The sequence below is a fragment of the Nuphar pumila genome, chromosome 5, assembly GCF_984573655.1.
Source record: "Nuphar pumila chromosome 5, dmNupPumi1.hap1.1, whole genome shotgun sequence".
Lineage (NCBI taxonomy): Eukaryota > Viridiplantae > Streptophyta > Magnoliopsida > Nymphaeales > Nymphaeaceae > Nuphar > Nuphar pumila.
In genome coordinates this window covers 130,442,537-130,453,601 of record NC_143253.1, presented here as the reverse complement: position 1 = coordinate 130,453,601, position 11,065 = coordinate 130,442,537, and the positions used below count along the sequence as shown (strand labels likewise).

At 39.6% G+C, this 11,065-nt stretch overlaps 1 protein-coding gene across 3 annotated transcripts; it reads right to left on the bottom strand.

Moving 5' to 3' along the window:
* Positions 1 to 357: 357 nt before the first annotated feature.
* LOC149838725 (uncharacterized) lies at positions 358 to 3,195 on the bottom strand. Of its 3 annotated transcripts, XR_016431984.1 has the most exons (5): positions 3,054 to 3,187; positions 1,827 to 2,374; positions 1,517 to 1,630; positions 1,042 to 1,246; positions 358 to 796 (listed from the first exon to the last, which is right to left on the bottom strand). XR_016431984.1 is itself a non-coding variant. In XM_090006768.1 (3 exons), exons 2-3 carry the CDS (start codon positions 2,302 to 2,304, stop codon positions 747 to 749), a joined length of 528 nt encoding a protein of 175 aa, XP_089862894.1. In that variant the 5' UTR covers positions 2,305 to 2,374; positions 3,054 to 3,195; the 3' UTR covers positions 358 to 746. The 3 variants fall into 3 exon arrangements, 1 of the variants encoding a protein (XP_089862894.1); XR_016431983.1 differs by having other exon boundaries at positions 1,042 to 1,630; XM_090006768.1 differs by lacking the exons at positions 1,042 to 1,246; positions 1,517 to 1,630 and having other exon boundaries at positions 3,054 to 3,195.
* Between the last annotated feature and the right edge of the window lie 7,870 nt (positions 3,196 to 11,065).

Sequence of the window (11,065 nt, the reverse complement as noted above, 5' to 3'; positions counted from 1 at the left end):
CACAGAGGACATCTTTTGTCGTAAGGTCCAAGCTGGGTGTACTCCCGGTGGGCAAGGAACTTGAAGGGTTTTACCAACTGGAGGCCAATCTATGGGTGGTTGGTGACTGGGGGAGAGTTTTGGTTTGGCCTAACAAAAAAAAAAAGTGTACAAACTACAAAGTACGTAAGTGGTTTAATGCTAGAATATTTGGTTCCAATACTATTATGATAACCATTAAATATATCGGATTATCTAGAATCTATACTTCCATAATTCCAAACCTTTAATGCCTAAGAACAATTGAAAAAAAATAATAATAATAGCAATCAAGTAAAGAAGCAAAATTTTATAGCGTGTATCGAGGGAGGGGAGGTATTTACAATAGCAAACAAGCTGGATGCTTCATACTGTACATTGGTTAACATTTATTTACATTAAGAATCACCACATATAGGATATGCATATAATTATGAGCAATCGCCTCAAACTCATAATTATGGTAGCACATCACACCATAACTGCACAAACATAACATAAAAAAAAAGTCGGATTTTCATCAATTGTTGCTACCTGTTTTATCCATTCAAACCGGATAGCTTTTGTTTTTTTCTCTCCTTTCAATGTCTCTTGTCAGGCAAGAGAAGGCCTGAAGCATTTTACATTTTTCGAAAATATAATGAGTTGTGAGCAAGAGGCCCCAATAGGATCACACACACCATGTGAGTCTGACATCCTCCACCTGGTCACCTGCCAACTTGAAAGCCCTACTGCTCCTGCAGAGAAGACAGCCACTTCTCCATGTATTTGTTGCTCTCTGCACATAAAAGAGGTGTAAGAGTACCATCATTCAGATCGGGTTTGGCTTACATGTGAAACCAAACAACTTACATTATGACTTTGAGGCTACTGCATTCAAAAACATACCACAGAAAGTCAAAGCCCCCCTACTAGGTTGGTTCTCCAGCCATTCAAAACCAAGTCGCATCTTGTTTAGATCAGTTTAAATCACAGGTTCCATGGCAAATCAGAGTTGAAGAGACTATGGCAGTCAAGACTCACACTCTGGCTTCACAAATTTCCTGGTTCGGATCCAACACAATTTAGTTCCCTTGCACTCCTAACTGTACTCATACTAGACACGCCGGGTCAAACAAACATTGCAAATCCTTGCCAAGCTCCAAGAGTTCCGATGCCAAGGCTACATTCACCATATCTTTGTTTCTGTTTTACTTCTATGGATTCAATGAGGAGCTCGGTTTGGGAGCTGGAAACGAGAAAGGAGATGGCATTAATGAGGGTTTAGTTAATACCACCCTACTCCATGCCGGTGTTTGGGAACCCGGATCTGGGAGATGAGAGTTGTATTGGGAGTGGAGAAGAGGGTGAAGATGGGTCATTTTAAACCCCATCCTCACAGTGGATGTAGTTGAAAACCCCATCCTCATCACCCATTTTCTTCTCCACTCCCATCACCCCTCTTTATCTACTCTCCAACACCGGCTTCCAAACAAAGCGCAGTGGAACAGAAACCCACCATCAATATCCTGATTCAGTGCATTTTTTGAGTAATCTATATGTGATGACCACCACCGTCTTCCAGCCCAGTGGAACCGAAACCCATCGGATGAGCGGGTTGAATTCTGAGACACTACAAATGGGAGGTTAATAAGTACAGATAACCCTTTTCCAGAACATAACAGATTGACAGAAGACATCTAATGACCATGGAAAGCACAATTCTCTCCAGTGAAGGAAAAAGGGATTTTAAGAGATCTTTCTTCTGCCCGCCTACCCAAAAACAGAAGAAAGAAAAGGCCGAGAGAAAAAGAAAACAAAAGGCTCACCAGCAGAATACCCGTTGTGGAAACCGGAAATAAATGCTCCCAAAAGCCGATTCTCCGTCCTTTCTGAGGCCGAGTCGCGAGGAGGGCGACCATAGCAAGGCACCAACACCGCGAAGCTGTTGTCCGACTCGTCGTCCGACTGGAATTCCGGGGCGAGGGGCTCCAGCCAACCGATCGACCAGTCCGAGTCGTCGGCTTCAGACCCAGACATGCATCCACCGTCAGATGGCACCAGAACGATATCGTACTCCCTGTCGACCCCCTTCCGCTCCTCCCGGCTGTGCCACTTCCGCTTCACCTTCCTCGAAGAAGACGGGAATCTCGCTCCGTTCACAACCCGGAAATTCACGGAATCCGGCTCACGGAAACTCGTCTCCGGCGATGACGAAGATTCAGGAGAAGAGCCGGAGGGAACCGAGGGGTCGTGTTCCTTCCCGCCCCACAACCTCCAAGAGAGACGAGGGAAAGCGACGGCCATTTTTCTTTTTCCTTTTTATCTTTTTTCCTCACATGAAAATCAGCGAAAATTTCGACCAGAAAAATTATCCCTATGAGGAAAATGAATGAAAAATCAGAAAAAAAGGATAAAAGATTAACAAATACAACCAGAGATTTTCTTTGTCTCAGAAAGATTGTTATTTTAAACAGAAAATAGATAATAACAACACAACAAAATCAAGTTAGAACATACCTCACGTTATCTCTTGACCCGCTTATCCCTTATCAGAGAATTACAACGCTAATTTTTGGTCTCTCTCTCTCTCTCTCTATATATATATATATATGCGGATTTTTGGTTAATTTTAGAAAATCAAAGCCGAGCACATTTTTGCTCTCTTTCTCTAAGGAACTTCTCTTAACTTTCTAAAATCAAAGTCGAGCATTAAAAGTTAAACTTCGCAAAATCACTTGTCCAGAAATGAACGATTATGAGAAAACACTAACATGAGAACCTCTGGACGGGAAGTTTTTCAGAAAAACAAGGCATTCTATCGAGAAAAAGACTTTATAAAATCCGTAAAAGAAGAAAGAGAGAAAGCTCTGAGTAATCGAAATAGCAAACGAAAAATATCCCACACTATTAAACAAAGAAAAACAAAAGCAAAATAAGAGAAAAAGATAATAAAAACCTAACAAAATCTGCAGGAAACCCTAATTCCCTTCCAAAACACAAAAAGGGGAAGAAAAAATGAAGAGAGAAAGGCAAAAAGGATCCCCAAATCTTACCTCTCTTTTTCGATCCAACCCATCGTCGGATTCCGAAACTCGAAACTCGAAGCTCCTGCCAGTTGTAGAGGATCAATCTCAGAGAGAGAGAGAAGAGCGGGAGGGACGAAACGAGAATTTCGAAATTCCCCCCGTGATCCGTAAAATCCATTCCCCTCTTCCCTTCCCTATTTATAGGCCACAATTCCTTGCGCTCAAAGCCTCGTCTCTCTCTCTCTCTCTTGATTAATCCGACGGCTGAGGCTTCACCTTGCTCTAGCACGGGCCGTCCGATCTCACTATCTCAGCTAATCATCGACGAGCGACAATCTGATGCGTTTTTTTCTCCCGGTGGGGGCACAAATGTTTAATCCGCCACGTAAAGTCCACATGGGATGGAGAGGGAGGGTGCTGACGTGGATTGTCAGATGGGGCCGCCCAATCATGGATCGTGTATCGGATCTTTTGGTGCCACTTGTCACACACTCAGCCACCGTTTCAACTTGCTTTGTGCTGTTTAAAATTTTAATTATAGTTTTTTGCCTTCTTATAAGAGGCTTATTTGTTTCGTACCCTTATCGAAATTTTATTGATCCAGTTTTTTTTTTAATCAAACCGGACTTAACAGATGTGATCTACATCGTTCATCTAATGAAGATCGACATTTAAATGGTTGAGATGTGTGCAGGTTTCTTTGGCAATTCAAAAATAACAGTTGACAAAACACAAGATTTTGTGATTTAAAAATCTTAGATTTTATCTTTAAGGGTTAGGCAGACCCTTACCAATTATACAACTATACCATTGGGTTTTGAACCTGCAACGTCCCAACACAAAGTGACGTGCTCTAGCTGCTCCTACCACTGGGGGGCAGTCATTAAATCGACCATATAAGTCCCCCGTGCTCACCAAAGAATATACTCAGCTTTTATCTTTACAGCAAATGATGTACACCAGTGGATTTGAAACCGGTGATGTCTAGTCAACTCGGTGACATTCACAAGTTGCTCTTACCAAATGAACATAGCATTTGTTGCCAAAAACTTTGGTTTTTCTAAAATTTTGTTAATTAATAGAACTTTTTGTAAGAAAAATATTTCATTACAAACAAACTGTATTTAGAAATTACTTGAAAAAAAATCCCTTGTATGGATTCAATTTATCAAATCTCAAATTTGGATAGTGTGCGCATCTTAGATTTGAATCTTCTACTTCTCATACCATGGATTTAGTTCTTAAAAAATATAGCATGCTTTTAACCTTTTTTTAAAAAGAAAAATATTTTTTTTCATAACAAAGAACCTTCCTAAGGATGCAGGTTACTTAATGAGGTTGCCTCTTTACAAAGTAAACCCTGGGTAGTCTATCCATTGACCCCATGCCTTATGGGGACTGAACAGTGAAAGCGACCGGGTACATCCTTGCAGCGGTGGGGTTCGATTCAACATTCTTCATCTCGAGCATCTCCATGCACCCCTATAACTCACACTCAACTAGGTTGGTTAGGATCCGAACGAGTCTTATGATAATAGGGATGTCAATGAATTGGATTTTATCCGAGATATTCGACCGAATTTGATTTCGTTTAGTTGTATTTGGTGAGCCAAAACTATATCCGATGCAATTATGGTTTGGATTTTTTTATATGAAATATTCTGACAAATAATTGAATTTGACAGGTATTCGAATCCATTGACATGAAAAAAAAATTGTATGAGCTGTTCACCCCCAGAATCTGAATCCAAATTGGAATTCATTTAGCCAACATCTGATTAGTGGAATATGGTATTGGCCACATCCCATCTGAATCCGAACCATTTACATCCCTACTTGCTAATCTGAAATGAAGACCCTGGCTGATTAATTAGGGGACCAAGTTGAGTTCATGTACCTGAGCTACAATCCTAATTCAAGTTGAGTAGAGTCATGGGACCATGTCCATTAATCAGGCATTCCCTTAGTGTTGGCTTTCAAGGCTTTATAGCATCCTAGACAATTGGCTTATGAAGACCAAGCTGGGTCAACTCGTTCTAAGTAGGGACTGGTCAAGTCGAGGGGACTGCTTTGACTTGGTCGGCGTTCTTTAGATTGGATTAAGGCCCTTCAACAATTGACCAAGTTAAATCATGTTCAAGGGGTAGATTACATATAGTAACTCTGTGATGAGAGCTCATGATTTCATGTTCTATTTGGTGATTTGATAGACTTTCTTTCACCTTTCTCTCGCGGTACAAATTTGCTATGTATCATTCAAAAAGTGGACTTATTTTTTCAAAATTGTAACCCGAATAAACCGCACTTGGCACGAAGACCTGGTCACACTGGCTCAGCCTGCTATACCTATTGTCGCCATGCCAACTGCATAAAACTTCAAAGCTAGGACCCCTGCCCTCGGCCCGAAATGTATGCAGGAAGGTTAGGATTCAACATCAATCATTGTCAAATTGCTAAATGATAGTGTTTACAAACTTGTTGGCATCAACAGGAGTATGCTCGACAACAATTTTTTGATAGTCCAACAGAGGAATAAATCTGAGCTTCGAACTTGTGACCCCACAGTTATGATAGTGTGACCTTACCATCAAGTTATGTCATTCAACCCCAAATATGCATGCCAACTTTTTTTTTTTTGTGTGTTTCTATAATAGAGCCAAGGGAATTAAGGCATCCTCCCTATTTAGAGTTTAAGCCAACCAGAACAGGCAGACGTTTGTTTATACTGTCAGACAGTTATTCAACCACCCATATACCAGTGGGGTTCGAACTTGCAACATCTCATCATATGGTGACTTGCACAAACCACTCTTGCCAGATGATCGGAGCTCCCTTTGGTAGTATGCTTGCCAACTTGCCAGAGAAATTAGGCTCTTACCACGTTGGCACCATAACAAATAATTCCAAAGTTCAAGAACTAAGAAAAACTGAGTCATGAACTTGGTCACTGTTTTAATGGACTTGGTCACGTTTCACCTGATGCCGGGCACACTTTTTCCCTTTACATAGTTAAGTCGGAGAGGATGAGTTGCTGACCTGACATGGTCTCCAACAGAGACATGATATCAGAGGCACCTGCGGCCTTTGGATGTCATTCATCCATGTCATTAATAACAACCCAAATACCATGGTTGGATAGTTTATCTCATGGATCTTACAGAAATTTTTAGAGCCATTCATCTTATAGATGAAGAGCATCTAAATCACAAAAAAGAACGGCTGAAAAACAACAAAAAAATATGGTGTTTGGGTTACCATTGACCTGATGGGGTTTCAAACAAAGACATGATCAAGTCAGAGGCACCTCTGTCTGATTACCATCAGGGGTCTCTTGGATGTCATTCATTCATGTGATGAAGGGCAACCCAAACGCAATGAGACTTGGGCCTCAGGGCCCATGGGCCAAAAAAATTTTTAGGGGCCCATTTTTAATAAGGATTCCATTTTCATTTGGGGCCCCCAAAAAATTGGAGGTCCTGCCCTCGAACTCCTACTATTAATAAGGGGGCTATTTTAATTAGGGAGCCCATTTTTAATAAGGGATCAAAAAATTTCGAGGCCCTGCCCCTGAACTCCTATTAATAAGGGGCTCATTTTTTTCCTCCGCCTAAAGCCCCATAAAACACATGTACGGCCCTGCCCAAATGTCATGGTTGGATACTTTACCTCTCAGATAGATCCTACCCAAATTTTCAGTCATTCACCTAGATGAAGGACATCTAAATCACAAAAAAAAAATCACTGAAAAACAAAAAAAAAGAATGATGTTTGGATTACCTCTCACATGATACGGTCTCAAACAAATGGTTGTCAGCAAAAAGAAATATATTATGATAAGGTAGACCTTTAGGCTAAGATGCCTAACACACTTTTTTTTTATAGGCAAGATGGGGTTAGGTCCTTCAACAGTTATATAACGATACCATTGGGATTTGAACTTGCAACATCCCAACACAAGGTGACGTGCACTAGCGGTTCCAACCAAACAAACAAAGTCTCCATTGGTAAGAATCTTAACACACTTTTGACGAGTACTTGCCACACCAAACTATAACTTGGTCATCATTATCATTATCATTATCATTATCAAGTGACACGGTTTGCCGCAAAATCTTCCTCTTAAGGTAAGCCACCTGCAACTTGGTTATCAAATTTATGATGAGCAGGATACCTTTAAGGATGGCAGTGGACCGAGGGAGACGGGTCCTGCCCACCCAGCTTTGCCTTGTTTGGATCGGGGATGGAGGACATGAAACGAGAATAGAGGCAGGGATGGAGGTTAAAATCAAAACCCATGTGGGGATGGAGGCAGGGTTGAACTTACGCTTTCTCTCACCCTGCTCCATCTTAGTCCCTATCCCCACCTTGCCCCGCCCTGCCCCAGCCCAACCCCAATCCTTTTTTAGGGATGACAATGGACCGAGGGGAAACGGTTCCCTGTACCGGAGATGGATGACATAAAATGGGTATGAAAGCGGGGATGAAAGTTAAAATCAAAACCCGTGCAGGGATGGAGGGCAGGATTTTAAGACGGGGCAAGGGTGGAGTTCTTGTTCCCCACCCCCGCCCCGATCCACTGCCATCCCTGCCTTCAGTTTCGTGAGAAAAGGAAGCTCAACCCAACCACTTTTTCAAGTGTTAACAAACCTAAGAAGGCTGGATAGTTGAGAAAGTTGATGCCTACTTACTTGAGAAAAGTGGATCACGCTGCTTTCACAAGAATGGCACTCTCACACTTTCTCAAGTGGGTATCTAAGATGGTTGCAAGCGTGCACTGAAATAACTTCTACAAAATAGTACATCATACCTTCAACTCGAAGTAAGGCCAGCTTATGTGATGGTATGCAGTAATTAGCAATATTATAAAGGCCAATCACATGGTAGCATTGCATGTAGGGGTGTCAATGGGTCGGATTTGACCCAAATCCAACCCATACCAAAACCTATAGTGTCAGAGTCTGTTGACAAAGAAAAGGTCTGATTAGAACGGAGTTGTACCCAAAGGATCTTATTAGTATATGGAGCGAGTATGGTTTATGAAATTTCATATCAGGCCTGGGTTTGACTCGAGTTCTTATTAAGATCCATGATTTTTCAACATAAAAGAGATAAAAAACTATTACTTTATAGGGTATAGACTGGGTTTGGTTTATATAATCCCTATAGGACCTGAGTATGGTTTTTTTAATGGTAGACCCAGACCTCAAAGTCAGATCCGAGTTCAGACCCACCTAGGTTTTACCAGATTCGACCAGTTGACGTTTGCATGGGCTCGTAACACCTAAATGTGGGTCCCATTCAAATCATGTGATTGGTATTACTAGCTTCTTATGAGATTGCTCATATATGCACCCCAACTCAAATCTTAACACACTCATTTTAGTTTCTTTTCTTCTAAAAGAATACACTCATTTTTCTGGTAGTTGAAAACAATGAAGTTAGAATTCCCTTTTTGCCATGCTTAAGACGCAAATACATCATTAATCCTTTTTTATTGTGTGAGGCTGCGAATCTTTTGCTTTTTCATTTAGTGTTCATCTGTCACTTTCACTCCACAAACAAGTGATGAGCTTTGTCCTTATCCATCCTTAAACCATGGGCCATGGCTCATGTAATTAAAAGCAATTGGCAGGATTGATTCATTAACAAAAGTCCAAAACTAAAGAATGATATCATTACTTCTTTAAATAATACTCAAGGATTCTCATCAAACGGTCTCCAGCAACATGTAAAACCATATTTAATTATTCAAAGATATGCAGTCTCATGCACACCACTAGCTCTTAGGCCATGGTGCACAAGTTCTCTCTCTCTCTCTCAATTATAAATTTAGTCACATACACATCACTACCTATTGGGCTATGGAGCACAAGTTGATACTCTCTCTCCCTCTCTCAATTATAAATTTATAGCCATATACACATCACTAGCTATTGGGCTATGGAGCACAAGTTGGTACTCTCTCTCTCTCTCTCTCATACATGCATGCAAGATTACACAAGCAGGAAAAGAACAAATCTATTTAGTGGTTCACGCACTTAGAGGCCCCATATCTTCCTGCAGCAGAGAGGGTTTGCATTTGAAAGCTGGACAATCCTATATTGGTGATATATTACAGAGGGATCTCAATAGGGTCCCCATTGGAAAGGATAGGTTCATCTCTTGTTCTTAATGGAGTGAGTAATTCGTGGAGACAAAAAATCCCATATTTATGGATTCTTAATTAAAATTTTGTCCTTGTAGCACATACAGCCAATGGCTATGCCTAAGTTTAGGAAAACCAATGTTGTCAAATTCGGTTTCTGAACCAAATCGTTTTTCAAAACAATTCAGAAAATCAGCCTCAATAAAATAAGATCGAATTTTTGAATGGGTTTATTTTTTAAAAAATGACTTAAAATTAAAAAAAAAAAACAAAAAATCAACTTAAAAAAGGAAAATACAGAAAAAAATGATAAAGGTTCAGTCAAATTACAAAATATGCATTTAATACTTAAAAATATAATAGCAAAAAAATATCATGATTATCATAAAATATTGAAAAAGAGAAAAGAAAACTTACTCGAACCAATTTTCAATAAATCAGTGAAGTGACAATTCAATTCAATTCGAATCAGCCGGCTCAGTCTGATTAGATTAGATTACAAGAACATTAAGGAAAACAGTATATGGCCGAGTGAAAACATAAATGGAGAGAAAAAGAAAAACAAAAAACAAATTACCATCGGTTTTTGTTCACGTCAGTTAGAGGCTTTATCATTTCAGTATAAAATAGTGTCCCATATTACACAATGATGAGCAATGTTCTTCTTACCATAGTTGCACTTATCGCGTATCAAGCATACCAGTGCCAGATACTAATACTAAACTCCCTTCGAAAATCATAAACAGAAGTGTCAAATGTTTAAGAAACGTGTTCCCATTATTTGAGAAATGTGTACCATCTTACCTAGAAACATGTTTATATTATATTATAAATGAGTATCAAGCTAGTTTCTATTAATATTTTTGCATATAAACAACAATTTCACTTTACAAAGTCACTATTTTTATTGGGAATTTGAAATATTATAATCTATTGAAAATTTAATATACAACAATGATTGATTATGTATGTTCATTATACAACAATAATTAATTATATATGTATATTTAACTATTTTAATTTATAAGTATCATTATATATTATCAACTTTTCAGAAATTGGTTTCAATTCTCTTATTGGGCGTTTGTTCCATGCTCTTTCTTATGAAAGAGGCTCTCTTTTATAAGAAAAGGATCTCTTTCTTACAAAGGGTGAAAGAAGCGTCTATGAGAAATATATGGTGAGACCTACATAATAAATGCAAAAAAAATAGCTTGATTTCCTGTCAAAATTGGTTCATACCTCTTCTTGTGAGGAAGCACTTTCCCTCTAAAGTGTCGCTTTCAAAGGAAAGAGGCTTCCCTGGCGTGGGAGTGTAACGAACGCCTCCCTAAAAACCACATCAATGTTTATCAAAAACTTGTACCGATACTTTTCAAAATTGTATCAATATACGTTTCAAATAAAAATTATCCTGAAACTTTTTAAATCACCACGTACCGGTACCGGTACCCGACCCATTTCTAGCAACCATAGTTCTTACATTCAAGGGCTATTCTATTAAAAGAAGCTCGAGCAATGGCAGACAAAACACTTCTCAAGTGCTTCCCCAATAAGGGTGTCAATGGGTGGGATCTGGTTTAGACCCAAGTAGAACCAAACCTGAATATGATTTGAGGTGCTCGTACAGGGTCCGGACCGGGCCCAATCAGACCCACCATAAGTAATACCATATTCTGTCCTATAAGGATTACATGAACCAGATCCAAACCATACCTGGTAAAATGATATTTTTTTATCCTTTTCACATTGAAAATTTGCATATCTTAATTGGAACTCGGGTCAGGCCCGTATATGGTATGAAATTTGACAAACCATGCTCGGATTTATGTATTAATCAGACCCTTTGAGTCTGACCCAGATTCTAACAGGACCTCCTTTAATTATCACCAAA

Excerpts from the sequence above, each read along its gene's own strand:
- LOC149838725 (XM_090006768.1), bottom strand. The coding sequence starts at position 2,304 with ATGGCCGTCGCTTTCCCTCGTCTCTCTTGGAGGTTGTGGGGCGGGAAG. Across the intron at positions 797-1,826 it reads CCACAACGGGTATTCTGCTG|AGAGCAACAAATACATGGAG; the intron begins GTGAGCCTTTTG and ends TTTTATGTGCAG.